Here is a 27,778-nt window from a genome sequence, read left to right as displayed (position 1 = left end):
AAGATGAATCAAAACTTATAACAATTAATTTCAAATAAGGGGTTTAATAGACAGACTTGCTGGAAGAAAATATACGAAATTTGTGTAAGGTGTGCTTATACAAGAAACTCAATCCAAATTCCTCCTTGTAATTTGTTACAACAAAAGCGTGTAGTGCCATCATAATGCATTAGAATACTGTTTGATTAAATTCCTCAAAAAGAAAAAATGTGTACAATTTGAAGGGATCACAAATTCCATTTACAGAGTTGGCCTTGCCATAAGTGATTGTTTAGCAGAAACTGGATTTTTTCTGGGATTAATGATGGGCTGTTCTAGAATTGTCAAGCCATGTCATTATCTCTCCTCCCAATCAAAATACTCCATCTCTTGCATTTGCCAACAAGAACTTTAAGAACAGGCTGCAATAAGAAATAGCATCCATTTCACCATCAATCATCCCTGTCACAACCTTGACCAATTTCCTTACCGGAGCTTTGCTTCTCTAGTTCATCAGGGATTGAATTGTCAGCTCCGAACATGTTGCCAGTTTTTTACCCCAAAGAAGAAAAAAAAACATGTTCTCAGGTGCAACTTGCAACAACAGGGGCATCAGAGGCTTCATCTCTGATTTCGTCACCGCCTATCTCACTTGCAGGTGTTGCAATCTTCAAAATGTTTACAAATCTCTATGTAACTCATGAATTTCCATTGCACTTGATATATCTAGAAAGTTTTATTGACTCAACAGACACTTGAAGGCTGATTTTCAGTCTGAAATGATGATGACTTGAGCGATGCCACGTGTGAACATATTTGGTCTGTTCCTACAAGTCCAAATTAGAAACAACAAATTAATCGTAATATGAGTCTAAATGACCCTTAGAAAAAGGCGTTTACCACTAATTATACAGCTAACCTAATCCTTGTTCAACTCCAAATAAGATTTAATTAAGCATCCAACAGAAATAAAGCAACCCTCTCCTTTCAAATCATCAAGACCCTCCTTTCAAACAATCAAAAAGATCCTTTTTGGTTAATTATTGTGGGTTTCATCCTCACCTTCCAGCTTGCATCGCAAAGCTTCAGTGTCAATCTCATCAAGTAAGTCCTCTGCATCAAAGACAGCATGCTTGAGCTGTTAAGCCACTCTCTCACAGCAGGGTTCACAATTTGCTTCTCCTCTGAATCATTGAGCACCGCAAACAAAATCAACAGTGTCGTCTTCAGGTTCATGAGGAGTGTTTCATCAAGTTTCTTCTGCTGAAATAAGTCTATGAACTCGGCTGAAGTAACTCTGTCACACAACAACTCGATAGAAGCAGAGATGAGAGCCTCTCCAATCAAAGCTGCTGCCATTTTTCCTGCTTTGGAAGGGGATTTGGATGAAGTGATATTCCAAGGTTTGCAGAACTTGGAAATACAGGTTTGTAAGCAAGTATGAAAGCTTTTTGATATTGTAAATAACATGAACTTGTAACTAAGCTTTGAAAACTCTCTTTCACTTTGAACGACTGTTCTTTGTGGGACAACTTTTGAAACCTTTCTGTGCACTCAAATCATGGAACTGTGGCCACTGATGTTAATATGCAAAGTTGGATGCAATAATATTGCGTACACTGGCCAAAATGGTACAATATGCTATCAACTTTTTTTTTTTTTCTTTTTGGTCGGACAAGGATGCTATCATATATCACCAGCAATTCCAATTTTGAATGTCAGCAGAATTTGAAAAGGACTTAATGCTCATGGAGCTATTATAATTGTGGCTGAAAAAATGGTGTAATAGTGGGGCTGAAGTGGAAGAACAAGGGATGAGCAAAGCAGGGGAGAGGAAGATGCTCTCAATTTTATTTTATTTTTCATCTTTATTTGATCATAGGTAGATGACTACATAAATTTCCAACCAGGAGCAAGCACCATATTAACTCATTAAGAGCATATACAATATAATATATATATATATAAATTTTTTTTTCTCTCATTTACATGTTCAAGTTTCTACATAAATCAAATTTCTCCAGAATAAAATACTAAAATACCTGATTTTCTCGAACTTGAAGTGCGGCATCCTTTGTTTCAAATAATTGCAGAACACACCGCTTAAGACAAGAAAGCATACCATTTCTCTTTATCAAATCAGCTCACAGAAAATGGTTGTTGTGTATCACTTGACGCCTCTCTCTCCACTTGCCCAAGATCAACAAACTATAAAAGATGTAAGAATGAGCAATTTAAGGAAATGCAAACTTTCCCAGTTATTACTGATATTTAAAAATAAAATTAAAAAGTTTGAAGAGCAAAGTTACTTGATGATGACTTTCTTACCTCTTTGCAGAGTCTTTGATCCTACAAAATAATTGCAACACAGTCATTTATTTGAAGCATTTCTAGCCTCCAGTAGAAAATGTTTAAAAATCCTTTGTAACTCATCAATTTCCACTACACTTGAGATATCTAGAAAGGTTCATTGACTCAGCAGACATTTGAAGGCTTATTCTCTGTCCCGAATGATGATGACTTGAGCAATGCCACGTATGAACATGTTTGGTCTGTTCCTACAAGTCCAAATTAGAATCAACAAATTAATTGTAATAGAAGTATACTTTATAATTTTGGTGATAATACATTCTAAATGAACCTTAGAATAATGCTGGTTTTAATCAATGTAGACAGTTGTGTATATAAAACCGCAAATTATACAGCTAACCTAACCCTTGTTCAAGTCCAGGACAGAATCCAAACAGAAATGAAGCAATGGACATGAAATGAAAATAAATAACCCAGACAAAACATTCATCAACAGAAATAAAGCAAAGGACAGGAGATGAAGCTACTAGGGAGTGAAGCAGCAGATGGACCAGACGATTAGTATACATTCCTCTATTGTTGAAAAAGAAACGGATGAATGATCACTTTTGAAAAATTGTATGAAATAAGAGGCCTCCTTTTTTATTTTGTGGCTAACTCCTTTTAACAGTACCAAAACAATAAGAGAAATAATTAATTACATAATACAGTCATACAGGTCCCAGCTGATATATGCAAACTACTATTGATTATCAGAAATTTTAAATTCTGTATTGTTGTCCTCCCCCCAATGAAAACAAATGTTAGAAAGTAAACCTCCCGATCACCTGAAAGATCTGATTGTGACTTTCCATTTGTCAAGTGATGTTTGTGATCAGAATTACAAGAGCATAACATGTCTACACAAGCTTCAAGCTGGTAACAGAATACAAAAGATGAGACAGCATGCCAATGGGGAAGGAAATGCGGATGCGAGTTTGTGCCATGCCACCTATGTCAAAAAGTAGGCTTCTGCAGTTCAAGATAAGTAAAACCTGCTTTCATTAGAGGAAACAAAAACATTACAAAACAGGGAACAAGTTATCTACTGGATAAGCTAGACTGCTCAAGCTAAACATCCAAACATTACAGGAACGAAATATAAAATACAGCAGCACTCAACTAGTAACATAAATGAATTCTAAAAACAGAGTGTGGTTGAAGACTGACTACGACATCAACATATAAAAGCATTCATCTCCTGTCTTATAAAAGCATTTTTTCTTATGTCTAATAAAAAATCAAGGCTTAACAAAGAAAATGTGAGGGATGACAAACAGAGCTGAAACAACATTAATTCACTAAGAAGATTTTGTAATTCCTCAAATGTTCTCTCTTGTCCACATAAGACCAAGTGTTGATACTAAGATTATATACATGCAGTACCTAGGAAAGTACAACTTAAGCTCACCTGTTGAACAGTTGAACCCTAAACCCTAATAATATACTGTGAGTTTTATCTTACAACTTAAGCTCACAGGTTATCCATAGACATTGAATACAATTTAAACTAGCTCAAATGAGACTCAAGTACATTTTTATTACAAAAATAGTACCTCAAAATGTTGTGCATTCAATGCCTGTATTTGGGAATGTGTCAGTTGAGATATTCCAGGTGAACCTTTCTATTAAATAGTAAACCCTCCTCTGGAAATGACCCATAAAGAAACCTTGCAAATGAATAGCTCTCCAAGAGAAGATATGTTGTCCTGCGAAAAGACTGCTCATTATTCAGCATTTGAGATTTAAATAGGATATAAGTTGTGATCAGCAGAACAAGTGCAATGAGAAATAAAGCAAATTTAAACAAAATTTACTGAGCAAAATAATAATAGAAATCAGATTGAGTGTTTGTGTTAAGTACATTGTATGTGAGCGAGAGGGAGAGAGAGCTCATATCTTATGATCACTTCTTCGCCTATCTTGACGCAAGGAATGTGAGATACCTTTTCTACATGGCAAAACAATGGTTGATGCACAGATAAGAAAGAGATGGCAGCAAACACTCTTCTGGCAGGAATTGGATATTGTCACACCCACAAATATGTAGCCTTTGCAGCGAAGAGAGGCGTTCAAGTTCCTCTCCTGGCAGGAATTATAGACTGACAGGCCATAATATATAGAGTGTGAAGAGTGGTATTGAGCAGCTGTTCCTTGAGAAACGTCTACAAGATATTGCCACCAAGTCCTTGCAAACCCCAGTAATCTCCCACCAAAGGGCTCAGTCTGTCACAATTTAAAATATGAAAATATTGCAGGTTGGGAGGCAAATGACACAAGATTTTGAAGATCATATATCCCAAAATGTCGAAGGCTGTGAGGGTGCCAATGTGTTTAGGCAATGACTTCATTCTGGCATCTACTGACTCTGACAAAAGTAGGCTTCTGCAGTTCAAAATAAGCAATGAATATCAATGAAATATTTTTTATTTATTTATAAGAAACGTGCTTTCATTACCAGAGAAATAAAAACAATACAAAACAGGGGACAAGTTATCATTGGATTAGCTAGACTACTCAACTACCACCACAGATAAGAGATTAAACATCCTAGCATTACATGAACGAAATCTAAAATACAGCAGCAGTCGAATCACAACATAAATGAAACTAAACAGAGTGGAATAACATAGAGTTGCTGTGAAATGCGGGGACAAGGGTTTAACCTAGAACAACCAAACTTAACAAACAAAAGGAGAGAGATGATAAACAAGCTAAATTCACTAACAATTTTGTAATTGCTGATCGATCTCTCTCCTCAACGTAAGACAACCTATTGATACGACGAATATCAGGCCACAACATTAATAACAAACCTGCAGTACCTGGGAAAGTCCAAAGATTAATTCATGGCATGAACCTATTAACAGACTATAATTTGTGACCAGCAACCATAATTTACTAAGCAACAAAATAACAAAAAGCGTGAAATAATTAGGAATTTGGAGATCAAATTTGGCAATGTTCAACATGTATTTGGGTTTTTGGAAGAGAAAGAGAATATGTGTTTTGGTTTTTGTATTCAATTAGAAGAAGAGAAGCAGTTTTTTAAAGTAAGAGAAGGCACATACCTCACCTGACTTTGATTTGAGAGTTGAGGGTTGAGAGTGAAATATGGAATAGCTCATATTATATGATCAGTTCGTATCCTATCTTGATGCAAGGAATGTGAGATATCTTTGCCCAATCTTGTCCCGTCTTATTCTTATACCTTTTCTCCAGGGCAGGACACCGCGAGATACTCAGATGAGAAAGAGATGACGGCAAATCCTCTTCTTTGTAACAGATTTTCTTTGACTTCATCTCTACCATAGACACAAGGTTCATGAACCAAGGAAGTTGTTCTTCTTTGTGAAACCTTCCTCCCAGCACCTTCTCTCAAACCAAGAGCACTTTTCTCTTGTACAAATTGTTCTAATCTTTCTAATAAATCTTTCATCTCAACATTCATGCGTTGATAAAAATCACGTACCTTCTTGGTTAAATTGTGGGTTTGACCTTCACCTTCTTCCAGCTTGCATCGCAAAGCTTCAGTGTCGATCTCATCCAGTAAGTCCTCCGCAGCCAAGACATTATGTCTGAGATTGTCAAGCCAGTCTCTCACTAAAGGTTCCTTAATTTGCTTCTCCTCTGCATCATTAAGCACTACGGACAAGGTCAACAGCGTCGTCTTCAGCTTGTTGAGGAGTTGTTCATCGAGCTTTTTCTGCCGAAATAAGTCGGTGAACTCAGGCGAAGCAATTTTGTCACAAAACGTCTGGATGGTAGCGGAGATGAGGGCTTCTCCGATCAAAGCCATATCTTGCTCTTCTCTGCAAGGGATTTGGATGAAGTAATATTCCAAGGTTTGCAAATAGCTAGCACAACTTGGAAACACAGGGTAAACGAAGTATGAAAGCTGTTGTTAGAGATAAAATATCCAGTTTCGTTTTCAAAATTTTTCTGTAGCCTCACATGGGGATGGATGCAATAATATTGTGGATGTACAGCTTAATAGCTTTTGAGAAATTGTCGGTGAACATCTTCAAAAGTGGCCAAAGTGGTACAGGATTATATTCCAATTCTGAATAACGACACAATTTTAAAAGGAGGACTTAATCTGAGATGGTGACCTTGCAATGGCATCCCTAGTTGCGAAGAAGGGAAGGTGGAGAAGTTGCTAGCTGTAGGAATTATTATTTTTTTTCAATTTTCTTTTCAACAAAAAATAAGGATAAAACTTAATAACGGCACCCAGTATAAAATGAAAAAGGAAAAAAAGGAAATATATCAAATTAAGCCAATTGTTTTTTTTTTTTTAAATACATGCGATAGTCTAAACTTTAAATTTGAAACCACTAGTCTATAAATAAGGACTTTTCTATTCGGCTAAATCCTGTTGGCCAAATTTAGTCAATTTATTTGTTAGAATATCAGAATGTATAAATATAAAATGCTTTCACAAATCAAATGTTATTGTGAAAGCAAATACAAATGACTCTATACATAGCTTCGTTTTGAAATATCATATTTCGTTTTGGAAACACTTTTGTAGCCTCACATCACATGGGGATGTGGAGTCGTATATGCAAAATAATATTGGTTTAGCTTCACACTCACACAATAGCTTTTGAGAAATTGCCGGTGGACTTCTTCAAATTGTTTGGGCCCACATTGGCAAAAATGGTACAAGATGCCATCAACTTTTTCTTCTTTTTAGGTCGGACCGACAAAAGATGATAGACTATTATCACCAGCAAATCGACAAAAGATGGTAGACTATTATCACCAGCAAATTCCAATTATGTATAAGGCAAAACGTCATTTTTGTCTTTGTAGTTTACCATTTTTATCATTAAAGTGAGGTTGCAATTTGGTGTTTTTGCCTATGTGGTCTTCAATTCCAAGTAATTTGAGGATATTTTTTTATTTCTATCAAATTCTTCAAACTATCATTATTTTTTTAGAGGCATTTCAGTTCACAAATAAGTAAAAAATTCATTTATTTTAAAAATTTACCAAAGACCAAAAGTGATGTTTTGTGCAATTTCAAAAGGAGGACTTTAGTGCTCATAGATCTAAGTAGTGAACATTATATATTTTTATCTTTTTTATTTTACAGTTAGGTCGGATCAATAACGCAAAGATAAACTTAGTATATTGTCCACGTTCTTTGTGTGTGTTTGTATGGTTTTATCCTCGTTGCCCGTACTTTTCATATCAAACCAACAAATGGTATAGTCATGCTTGGAGTAATCTCATTTGTACAAATATGTGTGAACTCAAGAATAAACTTAGCAATTGTTCGTGTTTTTTGTGTGTTTTGGAGAACTTTATGGTTTCATCCTCGCTAACCAAACTTTTCTTATCAAACCAACAAATGGTATAGTTACTATATCAGATATTCATGCTTGAATCACACAAATTGCAAATTGCAGTTTGCTTCGATCTCTTTAAAGAGAGCGAGATATTCAGCTAATGAGCAGCTGTATGTCTTGTAAGATTCCACCTTCGATTAATTACTAGGGAGATGTCCGAGCCAACGCACCACCTTTCAAGTCCACCAAGGAAACAAAACCAGCATTCCTAAGAAACTCCAAGTGCCAACAACTAATCTTTATTAGATAAAGCCGTTAAACGAGGCATGCTTTCCTTATCTATACTTTCCTCCACTGAAGTTGGTCTTCCACTCAAGCCTTAATCAATTCTTCCACTCAAGCCTGTCCTCCACTCAAGTATTAATTAATTTGTTACTTTATGTAATCAGCTGTATATAATTGGGTTCACATCTTCTGTCTAGGGGTGGGCACGGTCCGGATTGGTTCGGTTTTACTCTCAAACCACAGCTGAACCAATAAGAAAATAACGGTCCGGTTTGGTTCGGATTAGCCTAAAATCATAATGGAAACCGAACCAATCCAAACCACTTGTAATCGGTTTGGTTCGGATTGGTTCGGCCGGTTTGTGCCTAACACAAAACCATGCATTTTTCAACCTGCTCTTACATTATAATGCTAACATTTTGCCATTATATCATTTCATTTCATTCCATCAAAGGCTAATACAACATCATTCCATTTATTCAAAGGTTGTCCAATGTCTAGCATGCATCTAAGTTCACAATTTCCATCAAAACAAACATATACAAAATTTGCATTAACCAAGTAGCATTAAATTTACTCATTGCATTCATCACAAGTAGCATTAAAAGAAAGAAAGACAGTGAGTGAGTCAAAAAGCCAAAGAGAAATACAAACAAATGAAAAGCTTTTATCACAAAGAGGTAAATGTTTTTATCACAGAGGTGGAGTTTGAATGCGTATGAAATTATGAAATGGACCCATTAATTAAGATAGATAGAGTAAGAAGAGCCACACAACACAAAGAGCAAACACACATAGTAGAGATAGAAAGAGAGGGAAATACAAGCACACACAAATAACTGGGATATGCAAATTAGAAGATCAAAACGTGCACCAACATTCAGATACGCGGACTCACAAAACGCACACAAACCTTGCCACATGTAAACTAAATTAAATAAATAATAAATTGATTTATAATCGGTCCGGTTCGGTTTAGGACAGTTTTTAAAACTCTCAAACCACAGCTGAACCAAACCAAACCGGTTCGGTTCGGTTTTTCAAAATGTTGACTTTTTCTTTGGTCAAAACCAAACCAAACCAATCCAATATAATCGGTTCGGCCGGATTGACCGGATCGGCCGGATTGATGCCCACCCCTACTTCTGTCCCTATTTTGGCATCTGTCCATTCACTTAACATCAATAACTCTAAGAGAAAAAGAAAAAGAAAAAAGAAAACAGAGAATTAAAGGAGAACCCAGGACCAAGCAGCCAGCCGAGGTCTCCACCCACCCACACCACCCCGTCGGCAGCAAAGCCTTCGTCCTCTCCTCGCCGCCACCGCCTCTCATCGCAACCATTGAAATTGAGTTTACCATAACTCCCCAATCAATGCTTCTTCTTTTTTAAGAACAAAAAACGAGAAATTTGTGTTATTTGAAATTGTATTTTTCCTTTTCTGTAAAACTCTTATTCAAACTTTTAAATATAAATAATACATAAAATAAAGATTTAAAAGTAAAGCAAAAATAAAGAAACGAAGAAATAAGAAAGCAAAAGTACGTCGAAGACGCTGACCTAAAGCATTTGTACCCTCCCTACATGCAGGTAATAAAGGTCTACAAGGCTCCAAGATACGATCCCTAATACGCAAGCTCAAGGTCCGCTATGAGCATGTTAACAATCGGATAGAAATCTCCAAGTCACAGAACCGTTGCCCAAAAATAATAATCTGGACAGTAGAAAATATATGAAAGTATGAAAATACAGAAATGAGATGGTAGTTTGTTTCAGATGTGAAGGAGGAGTGGCCCTTTATAGACATCCAATATTTGTAATCTCCATACACATTAAACCATAAAAATTAAAACAATAAATAGAAAATAAAAACTGAAAACTAAACAGTTATAACTCCCATAATAAATAAATATATATATATATATATATAAAGTATCAGTCCTGATCTCTTGGACCCCTGTAGTCCAAGAGATTTATGGTCACCCACCGTTGAATGTAAATTCAACGGTTGACTTGGATCGGGTAATAATCATTTATGTCATATTGCATTTATATATATCATTTTGAACCATTGGATTAATATCCAACGGTGGGTGACCACAATCTCTTGGACTCCTGTGGTCCAAGAGATCGGGACTGTATAAAGTATACTTTAGACGTAGGAAAAAAAAAAAAAACTTCCATCTTTCTATTCCATTATTGTTTGGTGTAATTTTATGTTTGCATTCGTAAAAGTCATTATATATATATTTTAGTATAAGTGATAGTCTAAATTATTAGGAAAGAGGATTTCTCATGTACGCATACAATAATAATGCAGTGAGGATTCGAATATGAGACCTCTAATATACAAGTTAAGACTATTTTCTATTAAATTGGACCTCGATCACCAATTATATTTTTTTGCTTTATTGACAATTTGATTTCTAAGTCACATCAACTGTCTATATCTGATATACATGTGAGAAGCATTAAAACATTTTATAAGAAAATTTGTGTACACACCACAAACAATGCTGAAACACTTAACATGGGACACTATAATAAGAAACATATCATATTAAAGTACTTAAAGATGATATCGACTATTATCACCAGCCTTTGTCCAAAATGGTGTTTTTGCCTATGTGGTCTTCAATTCCAAGTAATTTGAGGATATTTTTTAATTTCTATCAAATTCTTCAAACTATCATTATTTTTTTAGAGGCATTTCAGTTCACAAATAAGTAAAAAATTCATTTATTTTAAGAACCAAAAACGAGAAATTTGTGTTATTTGAAATTGTGTTTTTCCTTTTCTGTAAAACTCTTATTCAAAACTTTTAAATATAAATAATACATAAAATAAAAATTTAAAAGTAAAGTAAAAATAAAGAAACGAAGAAATAAGTAAAAAAAAAAAGAAAGCAAAAGCACGTCAAAGATGCTGACCTAAAGCATTTATAACCTCCCTACATGCAGGTAATAAAGGTCTATAAGGCTCCAAGATACGATCCCCAATACGCAAGCTCAAGGTCCGCTATGAGCATGTTAACAATCGGATAGAAATCTGCAAGTCACAGAACCGTTGCCCAAAAATAATAATCTGGAAAGTAGAAAATATATGAAAGTATGAAAATACAGAAATGAGATGGTGGTTTGTTTCAGATGTGAAGGAGGAGTGGTAGACATCCAATACTTGTAATCTTCATACACATTAAACCATAAAAATTAAAACAATAAATAGAAAATAAAAACTGAAAATTAAACGGTTATAACACCCATAATAAATATATATATAAAGTATACTTTAGATGTAAAAAAAAAAAAAATAACTTGCATCTTTCTATTCCATTATTGTTTGGTGTAATTTTATGTTTGCATCCGTAAAAGTCATTATATATATATATTTTTTTAGTATAAGTGATAGTCTAAATTATTGGAGAAGAGGATTTCTCGTGTACGTATACAACAATAATGCAGTGAGGATTCGAATCTGAAACCTCTAATATACAAGTTAAGACTATTTTCTATTAAATTGGACCTCAATCACCAATTATATTTTTTTGCTTTATTGACAATTTGATTTCTAAGTCACATCAACTGTCTATATCTGATATACATGTGAGAAGCATTAAAACATTTTATAAGAAAATTTGTGTACACACCACAAACAATGCTGAAGCACTTAACATGGGACACTATAATAAGAAACATATCATATTAAAGTGATGGCAATCCAATTTAAAAGAACAAATTGTTACATCACTCAAGTAAATGGTATATTTTTTATTATGTTAAATTAATCACCACAACTTGTTGATCACGTTAGTTGCCCCATTATATGAACAATTATATATTATGTAATGTCATTGACTCGCTCTAAGTACGAGAAATTATAAAATGGTATTAGAGTATGATAATGTGGTATAATTTGTATATGTATTATAATATGGGAGGATATAATGGTTGATATTTCTTATTTTTAGAAATAATATCAATAAATATTTACTTATATTATAACATGTGGACAAATTATATCATGTGTCTATTCTACAGTACTGCACTATAATAATTCACTAAGTTCAACCTTTCAACGATATTGATGACATATTTTGAGAAGAACTAAGTGGGCCGAAATATTTAAACAAAATTTAAAAATCAAAATGTTAAAATTTAGAAGCCTTTCAAATAACAACAATTTGGACGTATATACCATAGTGAAGGTGAATTGGACAAATCCACTCCACCCAGATGGCAACGTTGAAGCATCCACAACATTCAAGTATAACGGCAAGAAGTTGTTTCCGTAATACGCCTTAGGATATATGCAGATCCGCCTGAACAAAAGGAGAGAAACAGAGTGGTAGTGTTGTTGGATTCACAAATGGCTTCAACGTTTTTCTTCCACCACATTTATTCTCTGTTCTTTCTGTTTTTGTATTGATTTTTCTTTTTCTTGTCTAATGGTGATGAGTTGTTGAAAATTCTGTTTTAACATGCCTTTCTTTGTCCAGTTGTTTTCAATCCTGGCTGTGTTACTTGTGGGAGTGCATATTTTTGTTTCATTATTTTCTAAGTTTAACCAAATGAGTCTAAGGACGAGTTTGTTCTTTGTATAATCATAAAGCAGGTTGAGTGGGTCTGGTATAGACGTCTTCAGAAGCAAAGTTCATTATTTTTAACTAGCCTCTGAGCACGCGCTTCCGTGCCTGTGAGAGGGGTTTTTTTCTTTAATTTAAATTTATTTTAGAATTAAAAAAGATAATGAGTAGCTGTGTTCCATAAAAATAATATCAATTATCTGATTTTTCTTTTAATTTTAATTTTTTTAATATAAAAAAGTGTGAATTTACCATATTATCCTCATTTAATTAATAATTTCAATTCTTAATATTTATATTAATCACGAACATTTTCTAGTATTTTGAATATTTTACCGTTCTAAAAAGGAGGCACACAGAGGAGAGCCACAACAGTAGCCCAAGATTCCACCGGCAGAAGGTTCTTTCTAAAAATCATAAATTTGGTCCATTATTATGCAAGTAGATCCGTGTGGTTTGGACCTGTATTTCTTTTATAAGAGGGAAAACAGGGGAAACAAAAAAACAAACATTACAAGTTACAAAACACAAAGGAGACTTGGGAAGCACACTTTAATTATGAAATAGCACAAAAGCAATGTTGTGCATTCGATGCCTTTATCTCAAAGGAGACTTGAGACATTCCAAGTAAATCTTTTCCGTTTCTCCTCCTTCTTTGTGACATTTGTTTTGTAGACAAACCACCCGAAAAGCTATATACAATGATAAACCCTCCTCTGGAAATTACACGTAAAGAAATGTTGCAAAATGAAAAGCACCCCAAGAGAAGGTATGCTGTCTTGCAACATGTCCTCCTTTTGAAATTGTGTATTATTCAAAATTGAAATTTGCTAGACATACTTGATATTTTCGTGAGTAAATTCTGATTTGGTGGTTGTGCTCGTCACAAATCAATGAAATGACAGCAGTGATTCGGGCTTGGGCTTTGAATTTTCTTAAAAAACTCGGCCGGATATTTTCTCTCTCCTCTTTAAAGCTTGGCTCGGCCTGGCCCAAGCTCATTAAATTTGGGCCGGGCTAGACAGCAGTGATTCGGGCTTGGGCTTTGAATTTTCTTAAAAAACTCGGCCGGATATTTTCTCTCTCCTCTTTAAAGCTTGGCCCGGCCTAGCCCAAGCCCATTAAATTTGAGCCGGGCTAGCCTAGCCCGGCCCATTGACAAGCCCTAACACCCAGCATAAAATGAAAAGGAAATATATCAAATTTAGCTGTAGGATTTTCTTTTTTCATTCCAATTTTGTATAATGACGAAATTTCAAATGGAGGACTCTACTCATAGATTTTAAAGTAGTGAACAATATTTTTTATCATCTTTTTTTAATTTTCAATTGGGTCGGATCAATAAAATAAGGGTACAAGGATAAACTTAGCAATTGTCCGTGTTCTTTTTGTGTGTGACTTCATGCTTTTTGGTCGAATGTGACTTTATGCTTGGAATCATCTCATTTGTGCAAATATTCTAAACTGTAATAACCAAAGAAATAAAGACGTTGCCTCATAAAGGCCGGCATCGTCAATTTCACATTCTATACATTATTCTTGAACTCTGAACATGTACATTATGAATGTACTAAGGCGGCTCCGAGATTTTAGGGACCTGTACCAAATTAGTAATAGAGCATTCTAAAACAAAGTCTTGAACAAAAATATATGAAAAGGATTGGATCATAAAATGAAAAGGAAAAGAGAAAAAGAAAATAAAGAGGGAACATATCAATTTTAGCCAATTTTATTGTTAGAATATCATAATGTATAAGGATTTTTGCATAAATGTAACTTGAACTTATACCTCAATTTTAATTTGTCACTTTAAAGAAAAATTTAAGAGAAATGTTACCTTAATTTTTCAAAATCCATGATTTGTCAACTGACCTTAACGCAATCCAATTTTCCATCCATTTTTAAGGGCATTTTAATCTTTCTATTTTCAAGGGTATTTTAAAAATGGAAAAATTATTATTAAAAAATTGTATATCTTTTAAACAATTAAAATTGAAAAAAAAAAAAATCTCTAATTCCCCCATCCCATGAGCTATCGGCAGCTTGAGCGACAAAGGGATCATTTTGCAGGCGCTCGAGCGGATCGCACGTGTTGTGCAATTTCCTAACGAGATCTAAACATATTTTCTCCAATTTTTGAGGTCTATTATGTTTCCTATTCCTAGTTAACTTGTACTTAAAGTCCTATGAATTATAAATATAACTTTTAGGGTTAGGTTAACAAAGGGGAGAAGAGAAGATGTAACACATGACAGAATTCAAGGGTGAATTCTTGAGTGTTTACAAGGGCATCAAAGGGTTGGAGCAAGGGTGGGAGAAAAGAGATCTAGGGTTCTTATGAAAGCTAAGGGGGTTTAGTTGTAACCAAAGTTGTTCTTACGTACTAGTGAATTTCTCGGGTGGATCACCAAGAGGACGTAGGCAGAAGGCCAAACCTTTATAAATCTTTGTGTACTTGTGTATTTGTTTTACTCTCTTCATGGTGTGTGTGTGTTTTATTCTCAAGGACTTTGTGTGAGTGTCATCGCACAGTCCATCAACGACAGTGTAACAACCCGGTCCTAAATAAATTTTCAATTATTAATTTAATTAGATAAAAGACCATTTTGCCCCTATAATATTTTGTAGGGTTTAAAGTTGAATTTTTGACTGGGGTGGAATTTGGGAATTTCAACTATACAATTGCATAGAGCACGGCGAGATGAGTCCGTAAACACGTAGTGGGCTTGAATCAGAGTTATAATGAAAAAGATACGATCAAAATACCCTCAGTTGCATAATCGTAATTTTGGCAAAAATGATTTGATAAAAATCTCTCTCTCTCTCTCTCTCTCTCTCTCTCGCGACGGCAGTGCCAGCTGGCCACGTTTTAGCCGACCGTTCTCTCATCCGGCCACCAAAGCTGAAATGAGAGAACGGCCACCAAAGCTGAAATGTTAAATTTATAGGGAATACTCTGTCGAAATTTCGGCAGAAAGCCTCGTACTCTTTTTCCTTAATTTTGGAAAAGAGAATTTAGTTCAGAAGTGGGCCCGGCATCGGTGTGATGTCGGGAATTCCACAAGATTCGTCTCGGGTTTCGAGCACACAAATTCCCACAACCCACCCAAACTAACAATTGGGAAGCCTACGTAACAGATGGTGACCAAGCAAACTTTAGATCCTTCAACATAAACATAGTGGAAAAGTAGGACAAAAAGAAAAAAGAAAAGTGGGGAAGGGGGAGGCAATCCTATGTGATGTGTTTTGGGGGGCGGGTGGGGTTGGGTTGAGGGACAAAGTAAGAGAGAGGTCTCTTTTTTCATCTCTTTTTTTTCCTTCAAAATGAAAAGACTAAAATACCCTTAAAATGGATGGAAAATTGGATGATTTTAAAGTCATATGACAAATCATGGATTTTTAAAAATTAAGGTGACATTTCTCTTAAATTTTTCTTCAAGGTGACAAATTGAAACTAAGGTATAAGTTCAAATGACATTTCTACAAAAATCCCTAATGTATAATATTCTTTAACAAAACAAATGGTATTCAACCATACTACTAATCTTAAATGAAACACGACTTTGAGTGAATACAGTACAAGAAAAACACCTTTTGCTGACAACTAAAATGCATCACGATAGCCCTTAATTGACTGCTTGGAAGGCATCATGGATGCCACTATCAGGAAAGGGATACCCCATTTCTTGACGTCAGTCAAAATGTAATGTTTCATGATGGTTATTATTGAGACCCAAAAAATTCACGGTTTGGCCCGAATAAATTATCAGCCCAAAACGATGTTCTATTAAGAAGAGGCGTAAGGTGTAGTACACAAAAACCCACCACATGCGAGTTGTAATTCACGTGCCATGCTAAATAAATAATTCGTCATGCTAGGAGTTGAAATAAAGCATACCAGCTCTACAAGCCCATGCCGAAATCAAACATCGCAGCCTTTCCCAAGGATGATAAAATTAAAACATGCCAAGCACGAAATCGTTATTTCGCACCCAACCACACTACAAGCCTAAGTGCGCCCAAGTCATTCAAATGCCCGGAGCCTGCTTGAGTGGGTTGTGGTATGGATGGTAATAAATCAACATGAGGCCCATTGATGGGCCAGAAATGGAAAGTCTCGGGTCGCTTGGGAGCCTCAGGACTCAAGCTCATTTCTTTGGTCCAAACATGTGGGTGAGCACAAGAGAGGAAAAAAATAGCCCAATAGCCCAATCAAAATAGCCTAGTGACTCAACCAAAAAGCCTAATGTTTAATAAAAATAGCCCACTTACTTAATGAACCACCTTAGCCCATACAATTGCCACAATGAGCCACAAAAGCCCCAGCCCGTTGATAAAAAATAAAAGCCACGAAGAGAAGGTCTGAAGATTCATTGAATAGAGCTGCTGGTAGGTTCCAGTACATGGGGGGGGGGGGGGGGGGGGGGAGAGCAAGTTTCAAAGCCAAAACATTCAAGGAACCAAGGGGTATTAGTGTGTAAGATGCCAGGAAGAGAAGCACCCTTCAAACCAGCATATATATCCCAACTCCTTTCCCCACCAAACTTGGCCATGAAAAAAAGAAAGGAAAGCAATAAAGGAGATGACTGGGAATGGAAGTCTCCCATTGAGACAACTGCGGGAAAAAGGGGCCTTGAGCTTCAAAAAACTCTGATATGGTGCAAATAGGCAGAGGGGATTTCATCAAGAGGGGTAAAGTCAAGGAAGGAAATGAGAAAGGAAGGGAAAAGCTTGGCCAAAATGGGTAGAAGCCATTAGGGTTTCTTGGGAAGTGATGGTTTCCAAGGGCTATAAAATGAGGTCTCTTCCACACAAAAAAACTCAACTCAGACCCAGAGAGCAAGCTTCCTCTCTTACCTGCAAAAATCTAGCAAACTCTTGCACTATTCACATTTCTTCTCCATCTTCCTTTTCTGGCAAACAGAGCATCTGTCAAGCTGCCAAAAGAGCATTGTTCTATATTTCTCCTTTCTTAGCTAAATCTCCTACAAACTTCTCCTCTCTCACCTTAACACTTCCCTTTTTCCCCCAAGAGAGCCTAAATTTCCCCTCAGTGCTAAACTCATGTTGATTTTGCTTCCATGCCATATGTCTCTCATGCCAAGCTCAAGAGTTCATCCATAAGCATTAAGTAATTACCTGTAAGTTGTTGTTGTTTTAGTTGGTGAGGGTAACCAAAATACTTCCTAAGGCTCTGCTGCCCTTTCAAAGTATTTTGGGGCTTAATTTTTGAGCTCATACAAAAGGGGACAATTTCATCAGTCTGCCCTTTACGGCAGCCCAGCCCATTTACAGCTGTCGGAAGAAAAAGCCCCCTACAGTTATGAAATGTCACAAAACCGTCAAGAAACTATCTGTTCTTGATGCTTTTTAAGCATCAACAAATCTTTTTTAAAATTTTTTTTTTTTTATAACTTGAGAACTATTTCTTGATGGTTTTTAGCAGTCAACAATAGTATGATTGACAAAAAAAATTAAGTTGCAAAGAAATAATTAAATTGCTAAATAATTATATAACGCTACAAAAATGTTATAACATGTCAATTACATATAAACATATGGAAATGATCGAAATGATCTAATATCTAGTAAGTGTAGGTCTCAAACTATGTAGAGAACTTGTCATTTGGAAGCTTGACATTGCTTAGCACTTGATGAGCCTAAAATTGCCTTTGTGGTATGAGCCGCACTAATCACATGAATATGCTAAGATGTAAACATATGAACTAAAAGTAAGCAGAATTCAGATAATAGACAATGCCTTAAATAATCTCTAATTTTTAATACTATAATGATGAGATTATAAATCTGTTGAAGTCCCCTCTCTAAAGTTATGGTTAAACTTAACAAAGATAATATCAACCAAAGAAGTTCTATGATCAAAAGTATTGAATGATTAGCCTAGTAAATGCACCAGCAAAACTTATGATTAAATCAAATCAACACCTAGTTCAAAAGTATAACATAAAATGCTTACTTTGTTTGCATATATGCTTTGTCCAAACTGAAATTGACAAACAAAATCTGAAAAATCAAAGCCCACAATTGAAATTGAAAGCTCAAACTTCAAATATAAATTAGAAAGAGGAGTGTTATTCAACAAGGGTAAGACACTGATTAAAGATGAATCAAAACTTTTAACAATTAATTTCAGATAAGGGGGTTAATAAACAGACTTGCTGGAAGAAAATATACGAAATTTGTGTAAGGTGTGCTTATACAAGAAACTCAATCCAAATTCCTCCTTGTAATTTGTTACAACAAAAGCGTGTAGTGCTATCATAATGCATTAGAATACTGTTTGATTAAATTCCTCAAAAAGAAAAAATGTGTACAATTTGAAGGGATCACAAATTCCATTTACAGAGTTGGCCTTGCCATAAGTGATTGTTTAGCAGAAACGGGATTTTTTCTGGGATTAATGATGGGCTGTTCTAGAATTGTCAAGCCATGTCATTATCTCTCCTCCCAATCAAAATACTCCATCAATTGCATTTGCCAACAAGAACTTTGAGAACAGGCTGCAATAAGAAATAGCATCCATTTCACCATCAATCATCCCTGTCACAACCTTGACCAATTTCCTTACCGGAGCTTTGCTTCTCTAGTTCATCAGGGATTGAATTGTCAGCTCCGAACATGTTGCCAGTTTTTTACCCCAAAGAAAAAAAAAACTTGTTCTCAGGTGCAACTTGCAACAACAGGGGCATCAGAGGCTTCAAAATCAGCTCTGATTTCGTCACCGCCTATCTCACTTGCAGGTGTTGCAATCTTCAAAATGTTTAAAAATCTCTATGTAACTCATGAATTTCCATTGCACTTGATATATCTAGAAAGGTTTATTGACTCAACAGACACTCGAAGGCTGATTTTCAGTCTGAAATGATGATGACTTGAGCGATGCCACGTGTGAACATATTTGGTCTGTTCCTACAAGTCCAAATTAGAAACAACAAATTAATCGTAATAGGAGTCTAAATGACCCTTAGAAAAAGGCGTTTACCACTAATTATACAGCTAACCTAATCCTTGTTCAACTCCAAATAAGATTTAATTAAGCATCCAACAGAAATAAAGCAACCCTCTCCTTTCAAATCATCAAGACCCTCCTTTCAAACAATCAAAAAGATCCTTTTTGGTTAATTATTGTGGGTTTGATCCTCACCTTCCAGCTTGCATCGCAAAGCTTCAGGGTTCACAATTTGCTTCTCCTCTGAATCATTGAGCACCGCAAACAAAATCAACAGTGTCGTCTTCAGGTTCATGAGGAGTGTTTCATCAAGTTTCTTCTGCTGAAATAAGTCTATGAACTCGGCTGAAGTAACTCTGTCACACAACACCACGATAGAAGCAGAGATGAGAGCCTCTCCAATCAAAGCTGCTGCCATTTTTTCCTGCTTTGGAAGGGGATTTGGATGAAGTGATATTCCAAGGTTTGCAGAACTTGGAAATACAGGTTTGTAAGCAAGTATGAAAGCTTTTTGATATTGTAAATAACATGAACTTGTAATTAAGCTTTGAAATCTCTCTTTCACTTTGAACGACTGTTCTTTGTGGGACAACTTTTGAAACTTTTCTGTGCACTCAAATCATGGAACTGTGGCCACTGATGTTAATATGCAAAGTTGGATGCAATAATATTGCGTACACTGGCCAAAATGGTACAATATGCTATCAACTTTTTTTTTTTCTCTTTTTGGTCGGACAAAGATGCTATCATATATCACCAGCAAATTCCAATTTTGAATGTCAGCAGAATTTGAAAAGGACTTAATGCTCATGGAGCTATTATAATTGTGGCTGAAAAAATGGTGTAATAGTGGGGCTGAAGTGGAAGAACAAGGGATGAGCAAAGCAGGGGAGAGGAAGATGCTCTCAATTATATTTTATTCTTCATCTTTATTTGATCATAGGTAGATGACTACATAAATTTCCAACTAGAAGCAAGCACCATATTAACTCATTAACAGCATATAATATATTTTATTTATTTTATTTACATGTTCAAGTTTCTACATAAATCAAATTTCTCAAGAATAAAATACTAAAATACCTGATTTTCTCGAACTTGAAGTGCGGCATCCTTTGTTTCAAATAATTGCAGAACACACCGCTTAAGACAAGAAAGCATACCATTTCTCTTTATCAAATCAGCTCACAGAAAATGGTTGTTGCGTATCACTTGACGCCTCTCTCTCCACTTGCCCAAGATCAACAAACTATAAAAGATGTAAGAATGAGCAATTTAAGGAGATGCAAGCTTTCCCAGTTATTACTGATATTTAAAAATAAAAATAAAAAGTTTGAAGAGCAAAGTTACTTGATGATGACTTTCTTACCTCTTTGCAGAGTCTTTGATCCTACAAAATAATTGCAACACGGTCATTTATTTGAAGCATTTCTAGCCTCCAGTAGAAAATGTTTACAAATCCTTTGTAACTCATCAATTTCCATTACACTTGAGATATCTAGAAAGGTTCATTGACTCAGCAGACACTTGAAGGCTTATTCTCTGTCTCGAATGATGATGACTTGAGCAATGCCACGCATGAACATGTTTGGTCTGTTCCTACAAGTCCAAATTAGAATCAACAAATTAATTGTAATAGAAGTATTCTTTATAATTTTGGTGATAATACATTCTAAATGAACCTTAGAATAATGCTGGTTTTAATCAATGTAGACAGTTGTGTATATAAAACCGCAAATTATACAGCTAACCTAACCCTTGTTCAAGTCCAGGACAGATTTAATTAAGAATCCAAACAGAAATAAAGCAATGGACATGAAATGAAAATAAATAACCCAGACAAAACATTCATCAACAGAAATAAAGCAAAGGACAGGAGATGAAGCTACTAGGGAGTGAAGCAGCAGATGGACCAGACGATTAGTATACATTCCTCTATTGTTGAAAAAGAAACGGATTAATGATCACATTTGAAAAATTGTATGAAATAAGAGACCTCCTTTTTTATGTTGTGTGGCTAACTCCTTTTAACAGTACCCAAACAATAAGAGAAATAATTAATTACATAATACAGTCATACAGGTCCCAGCTGATATATGCAAACTACTATTGATTATCAGAAATTTTAAATTCTGTATTGTTGTCTCCCCCCCACGAAAACAAATGTTAGAAAGTAAACCTCCAGATCACCTGAAAGATCTGATTGTGACTTTCCATTTGTCAAGTGATGTTTGTGATCAGAATTACAAGAGCATAACATGTCCACACAAGCTTCAAGCTGGTAACAGAATAGAAAAGATGAGACAGCATGCCAATGGGGATGGAAATGCGGATGCGAGTTTGTGCCATGCCACCTATGTCAAAAAGTAGGCTTCTGCAGTTCAAGATAAGTAAAACCTGCTTTCATTAGAGGAAACAAAAACATTACAAAACAGGGGACAAGTTATCTACTGGATAAGCTAGACTGCTCAAGCTAAACATCCAAACATTACAGGAACGAAATATAAAATACAGCAGCTCTCAACTAGTAACATAAATGAATTCTAAAAACAGAGTGTGGTTGAAGACTGACTACGACATCAACATATAAAAGCATTCATCTCCTGTCTTATAAAAGCATTTTTTCGTATGTCTAATAAAAAATCAAGGCTTAACAAAGAAAATGTGAGGGATGACAAACAGAGCTGAAACAAGCTTAATTCACTAAGAAGATTTTGTAATTCCTCAAATGTTCTCTCTCGTCCACATAAGACCAAGTGTTGATACTAAGATAATATACATGCAGTACCTAGGAAAGTACAACTTAAGCTCACCTGTTGAACCCTAAACCCTAATAATATACTGTGAGTTTTATCTTACAACTTAAGCTCACAGGTTATCCATAGACATTGAATACAATTTAAACTAGCTCAAATGAGACTCAAGTACATTTTTATTACAAAAATAGTACCTCAAAATGTTGTGCATTCAATGCCTGTATTTGGGAATGTGTCATTTGAGATATTCCAGGTGAACCTTTCTATTAAATAGTAAACCCTCCTCTGGAAATGACACATAAAGAAACCTTGCAAATGAATAGCTCTCCAAGAGAAGATATGCTGTCCTGCGAAAAGACTGCTAACTATTCAGCATTTGAGATTTAAATAGGATATAAGTTGTGATAAGCAGAACAAGCGCAATGAGAAACAAAGCAAATTTAAACAAAATTTACTGAGCAAAATAATAATAGAAATCAGATTGAGTGTTTTAAGTACTTTGTATGTGAGCGAGAGGGAGAGAGAGCTCATATCTTATGATCACTTCTTCACCTATCTTGACGCAAGGAATGTGAGATACCTTTTCTACATGGCAAAACAATGGTCGATGCACAGATAAGAAAGAGATTGCAGCAAACGCTCTTCTGGCAGGAATTGGATATTGTCACACCCACAAATATGTAGCCTTTGCAGTGAAGAGAGGCGTTCAAGTTCCTCTCCTGGCAGGAATTTTAGACTGACAGGCCATAATATATAGAGTGCGAAGAGTGTTATTGAGCAGCAGTTTTTTAAAGTAAGAGAAGGCACATACCTCACCTGACTTTGATTTGAGAGTTGAGGGTTGAGCGTGAAATATGGAATAGCTCATATTATATGATCACTTCGTTGCCTATCTCGATGCAAGGAATGTGAGATATCTTGGCCCAATCTCGTCCCGTTTTATTCTTATACCTTTCCTCCAGGGTAGGACACCGGCGGATACTCAGATGAGAAAGAGATGATGGAAAACCCTCTTCTGGCAAGCATTGAAGACTGGGACAGTTCCAAATGTATAGATTTTGAAGAGAAGTGAGGTGTTGAAGTTCCTCTCCTGGCAGGAATTCCAGACTTGGACACCTGTTAATATCTAGCTCTTGAAGAGAAGTGAGGTGTCCAAGACCCTTTCCGTCCAAAGATTTCAGAGTTGATAGAGAATAGATGTGAAGAGTGTGATAGAGAATACATGGTCACTTCCACTGATCTCAAGGGAGTCAAGTGCTTGCAAACCCACTGATGAAGCCCTCAGTCTCTCACAATTCCTAATACTTACTTGTCGGAGGTTGGGAGGCAAACCCCCATCTTCTGCAAATGACTCCAGATTCGGAAGATTACATATCGACAAAGATCGAAGGGCAGTGAGGGTGTGAAGGCTTTTGGGCAATGACTTCAAATTCTCGCAACCACCGACTACAAAGTGACTCAGGTTGGGAGTGGGCAATTCTCCCTCGTGAAAACACACCATTTTTGGACAGTTATAGACTTGCAAGTAATTGAGATGGCTGAGATTCTCAACAGCTCCTTCTTCTTCAATCAAGGAAAGGGATTCCAGATTCTCACAACCACGAATTTCAAGCCTCGTCAATTTGGGAAAAATGCCCAACGGGAAGGACCTCATTGAATCACAGCTATTTTGTATGCACAAATAGTCAAGCGATGTTAATTTGGCCAACATCTCATGAGGTAGGAATTCTAATTTCCTACAATTGTTTATATAAAGTGATGTCAATGTAGTGGGTAGGCCATCTTTGGGAAATGATGACAGCGTTGGACAATTCGAAAGAGTCAAATGTTGAAGACGACTGCAGTTGGGCAAGCACTGTATGTCAACAACATTTCGAATCTCAAGTCCGGACAGGAGCTTTGTCTCTAATAATGATAACAGAGTTTGGCATCCACCACTTATATTCAATTCTTCCAGAGATTTATAGTTAAGACTATTGGTAGTTGCGGTAATGGCCCTTCCATCATGTAAAACCTTACACCCATACACCGTAAGCTTCTTCAAGCAAGGCAACTCACAAGGCAAACTTCCTCTTAGCTTCGGACACTCGTATAGAATCAGCTCCTGGAGACGAGGAAAGTCTGGACCATATTCACCTCCACTTGCACTTCCACTTGGTACCCATTCCTCCCACTCTGGCATCTCCCTAAACTCTAGCTTCTCCAGAGATCGAAATGGCTGAGTCAGATAAGCTCCATTTCTGCCATAGAATTCAACGCCAATCGTCTTCACAAACTTCATTCTTCTTATACAGAGCTGTTTGAGTGCCGGTAGCGGTCCAACTGGTGGGAGCGACCAACAATAACTACAGTCACTGAGATGCATGACTTGTATGTTAGAAAAAGACGAGTCTCCTAACCAATTCGGAAAATTAGTTCCACCATAGAATTTGATGGTTAATTTCTCCAAATTCACGCAAGGCTGGAGCTTGTCGAGTACATCTTTCTCCTTTTGGGAATCATCAGCATCCTCCGCACCCCATGAAAGCTCTAACTCCTTGAGATCTTTCTTGTGCTTCATATTGGCGTGCAGTGCATCCCTCGCATCAACTACATTTTGTAGCTTCAAAATTGATAGTTTTCCTCGAAGTTGCGGGAACTGCCTCAGTTCTCTTATGCCTGATCCAGTAGATTTGCCCACAACAAATGGTAGGTAGGAAGGTCCGCAAACATTTAGCCTCATATAATGGTTCAAATCTTGGAGCAGCATCAAATTCTCCCCTAGCATATGACAAATGACGAGCTCTTTTAACTTCACGGGATACCCCATCTTCGAGCCTAAGGCAAAACCCCTGAGACATGAACATAGCCAAGTCATTAATGAGATCATGCATAATGAAGCTGAATTTACTTGACTTTTGAAACAACGATCGTGATAACAGCTCATCAAAGTATATTCTAGCCAATGCTTCCATCCTTTTTCCATTCTCAGCTTGTGGAATTATACCTTCTGCAATCCATAATTGAACTATATCTTCCTTTTCAAACTCATAATCCTTTGGAAAAATTGAACAATAAGCAAAGCATCGTTTCAACTGAGTAGGAAGATAATGGTAACTCAACCCTAGAGCCGGAAGAATGTTAGTTTTATCATAGGGTTGGTCCCAAAAACTATCATTTAGTATTCTATTCCAGTACTCGAAATCCATATTGCAACGTAACAAACTCCCAAGTGTTTGTGCAGCTAAAGGCAACCCTTTGCACTTGAGTGCAATTTGCTTTCCAATGTCTTCCAAGTTTGAATGTGCACTACACTTTTCATTTCCAAATGCATGTTTTGCAAGTAATAACCAGCAGTCCTCCTACGACAATGGTTCTAAGTATTGAATATGAACATTTTGCATGACAGATGCTGCATTTTTGTTCCGTGTTGTTACAATGACTTTACTTCCCATTGTTCCTAAAGTAATAAAAAGAGCTCTAAGGTAGTTCAAATCCTCATTATTCTCATTCCATAGGTCAACACAAATAAAAATTTCCTTCCCCTCAATTGCTCTCTTAGATCTTTTTGAAGCAAATTCAGATTTGCCGTGTTACAAGGCTTTGAAGTGACTGCCTCAAGGAGAGTTTTAGTAATTTTAATATAATCATCGTAGTCTGAAACACAAGCCCAAGCTTTAAGTTTAAAATGCCCTTTCACCTTATCGTCATTGTAAAGCATTCGAGCAAGGGTTGTCTTGCCAACCCCACCCATTCCAACAATGGTGAGGAAAGACACAGGATCCTTGCCTGCTTCATCAGATAGCAACACTTTTGATAACTTTTCTTTGACTTCATCTCTACCATATACATAAGGTTCAAGAACCAAGGAGGTTGTTTGAGTTCTTTGCGAAACCTTCCTCCCAGCAACTTCTCCCAGACCAAGAGCACTTTTCAGTTGTACAAAGTTTTCTAACCTTGCTAGTAACTCTTTTATCTTATCATTCATGCTCTGATAAAAATGACTACGAGGAGAAAAGAGCAAGTTCCGCACCTTATTGGTAAATTTGTGAGTTTGATCTTCACCTTCTTCCAGCTTGCATCGCAAAGCTTCAGTGTCAATCTCATCCAGTAAGTCCTCCGCATCAAAGACAGCATGTCTGAGCTCGTCAAGCCACTTTTTCACATCTCGGTTCACAAGTTGCTTCCCCTCTGCATCATTGAGCACCAAGTTCAAGGCCAACAGTGTCGTCCTCAGCTTCCTGAGGAGTGGCTCATCGAGTTTCTTGTGCCAAAATAAGTCAACGAACTCGGGTGAAGTAATTCTGTCGCACAACACCTGGACGGAAGCAGAGATAAGAGCCTCTCCAATCAAAGCCATGTCTTTTATCTTCTCTGCAGACTGCAAGGGATTTGGATGAAGTAAAATATTCCAAGATTTGCAAATAGCTAGGCTAGCACAACTTGAAAATACAGGTTTGTAAACAAGTATGGAAGCTTTTTGAGACTGTAAATAACATGAACTTGTAATCTTGGCCTTGGAAAACCCTCTCTTTTCAAGGACTGTTCCCTTCTTTGATTGTGGCTGAAAACTTTTCTATGGCCTCACATGGGGATGGGGTCGGCAAAGTTGGACGCCAAAGCTTTTGGGAAATTGTCGGTGGACTTCTTCAAATTACTCGTATGGGGTGGGTGGGACCCACACTGGCAGAAATGGTACAAGACAACTTTTCTTATTTTCTGGTCGGACAAAGATTATGGTCTAATTACTAGTGTCAGATATGCTTGAATCGCACAAATTGCAAAACGCAGTTTGCTTCTTCTAAATTATAATTTCACCAAGTAGAAAGAAATCTCCAAAGCAATGTGGCCTCGCCTCAAGGCCAGGACTACACACTCAAGAAAAATGAGCCAACTGATGGGCTATGTCTTGTGAGATTAATTACTTTCCTCCACTGAAGTTTGTCTTCCACTCAAGCCTTAATCGATTCTTCCACTCAACTATCACAATGCAAATTCCAATTTTGAATACTTACAGATGTCATAGTTTGATTGGGTTGGGATTCTTATCTAAGATTCTGACATGGTATCCCTAGTTAGTACATGGGAAGAAGGGCAGGTGAAGAAACTTGCTAAGCATCCCTGGTCTCTAGGATAAACTTAGCAATAGCACAACAAAGCATAAAATGAAAGGGAAAACAAAAACAAAAAAAAAAAGAAACATATCAAATTGAGCCAATTTTATTGTTAGAATATCAGAATATTCTTTAACAAAATAAATCGTATCTTGAAACCTACACTACTGACCCTCAACGAAACACAATTTTTGGTGAACAACGTTATATTGTCGTGGTTTTATGTTTAGCTCTGTTGATCAAATATTTGGCATCAACTTACATGTTATGTACTTCGTTCTTTTACTTTATAAATATAACTAACTTCTTGTCACACGTTAATGCATGTGCCAATAACATCCTTGTAATCTTTAGCCTTGGAAAACTCTCTTTCAAGGGCTGTTGTTTGGGGTAACTTTTGAAACTTTTATTTTTCAAAGTTGGATGGTAATAGCTTTTGAGAAATTGTCGGTGGGCTTCTTCAAGTTA

The 27,778-nt window shown here is 36.3% G+C and overlaps 4 protein-coding genes across 10 annotated transcripts in view; all 4 read right to left on the bottom strand.

Annotated features, from left to right (window-relative positions):
* Nucleotides 1–27,612, bottom strand: LOC18785867 (putative disease resistance protein At3g14460). Of its 6 annotated transcripts, none has more exons than XM_020556259.1 (9): nucleotides 23,029–27,611; nucleotides 5,057–5,153; nucleotides 4,193–4,713; nucleotides 3,885–4,048; nucleotides 3,117–3,323; nucleotides 2,308–2,537; nucleotides 2,022–2,187; nucleotides 1,042–1,343; nucleotides 1–806 (listed from the first exon to the last, which is right to left on the bottom strand). In XM_020556259.1, exon 1 carries the CDS (start codon nucleotides 25,180–25,182, stop codon nucleotides 23,395–23,397), a length of 1,788 nt encoding a protein of 595 aa, XP_020411848.1. In that variant the 5' UTR covers nucleotides 25,183–27,611; the 3' UTR covers nucleotides 1–806; nucleotides 1,042–1,343; nucleotides 2,022–2,187; nucleotides 2,308–2,537; nucleotides 3,117–3,323; nucleotides 3,885–4,048; nucleotides 4,193–4,713; nucleotides 5,057–5,153; nucleotides 23,029–23,394. The 6 variants fall into 6 exon arrangements, with proteins under 6 accessions (XP_020411848.1, XP_020411850.1, XP_020411849.1 ...); XM_020556261.1 differs by having other exon boundaries at nucleotides 1,042–1,276; XM_020556260.1 differs by having other exon boundaries at nucleotides 40–806; nucleotides 1,042–1,598.
* LOC18787404 (putative disease resistance protein At3g14460) overlaps nucleotides 18,713–27,778 on the bottom strand; it is a 57,063-nt gene continuing 47,997 nt past the window's right edge. Inside the window, exons 5-9 of the mRNA XM_020556254.1 lie at nucleotides 21,652–21,858; nucleotides 20,831–21,060; nucleotides 20,545–20,710; nucleotides 19,657–19,885; nucleotides 18,713–19,415 (exon numbers count right to left, since the gene is read on the bottom strand). The gene's annotated coding sequence lies outside the window, so the exon portion shown is untranslated. The remainder of the gene's footprint in view (nucleotides 19,416–19,656; nucleotides 19,886–20,544; nucleotides 20,711–20,830; nucleotides 21,061–21,651; nucleotides 21,859–27,778) is intronic.
* The window catches only part of LOC18787209 (putative disease resistance RPP13-like protein 1), a 39,236-nt gene continuing 30,170 nt past the window's right edge, over nucleotides 18,713–27,778 (bottom strand). For both annotated transcript variants that reach the window (XM_020556228.1, XM_020556229.1), the window contains one exon: nucleotides 18,713–19,421. The gene's annotated coding sequence lies outside the window, so the exon portion shown is untranslated. The remainder of the gene's footprint in view (nucleotides 19,422–27,778) is intronic.
* LOC109947250 lies at nucleotides 19,173–19,879 on the bottom strand. The gene is made up of 3 exons (XM_020557177.1): nucleotides 19,657–19,879; nucleotides 19,348–19,421; nucleotides 19,173–19,262 (listed from the first exon to the last, which is right to left on the bottom strand). The coding sequence occupies exons 1-3, from the start codon at nucleotides 19,877–19,879 to the stop codon at nucleotides 19,173–19,175; spliced, it is 387 nt and encodes a 128-aa protein (XP_020412766.1).

This window comes from Prunus persica, chromosome G2 (assembly GCF_000346465.2).
Source record: "Prunus persica cultivar Lovell chromosome G2, Prunus_persica_NCBIv2, whole genome shotgun sequence".
Classification (NCBI taxonomy): domain Eukaryota; kingdom Viridiplantae; phylum Streptophyta; class Magnoliopsida; order Rosales; family Rosaceae; genus Prunus; species Prunus persica.
The sequence above is the reverse complement of the archived record's forward strand: the minus strand, read 5'-3'. Positions and strand labels throughout refer to the sequence as shown.

Coding starts and splice junctions, on each gene's coding strand:
- LOC109947250 (XM_020557177.1), bottom strand. CDS start 19,879: ATGGCAGCAGCTTTGATTGGAGAGGCTCTCATCTCTGCTTCTATCGTG. Junction 19,422..19,656: donor TTTGCGATGCAAGCTGGAAG/GTGAGGATCAAA, acceptor TTGGACTTGTAG/GAACAGACCAAATATGTTCA. Junction 19,263..19,347: donor CTGAAAATCAGCCTTCGAGT/GTCTGTTGAGTC, acceptor AACATTTTGAAG/ATTGCAACACCTGCAAGTGA.
- LOC18785867 (XM_020556259.1), bottom strand. CDS start 25,182: ATGGAAAAAGGATGGAAGCATTGGCTAGAATATACTTTGATGAGCTGT.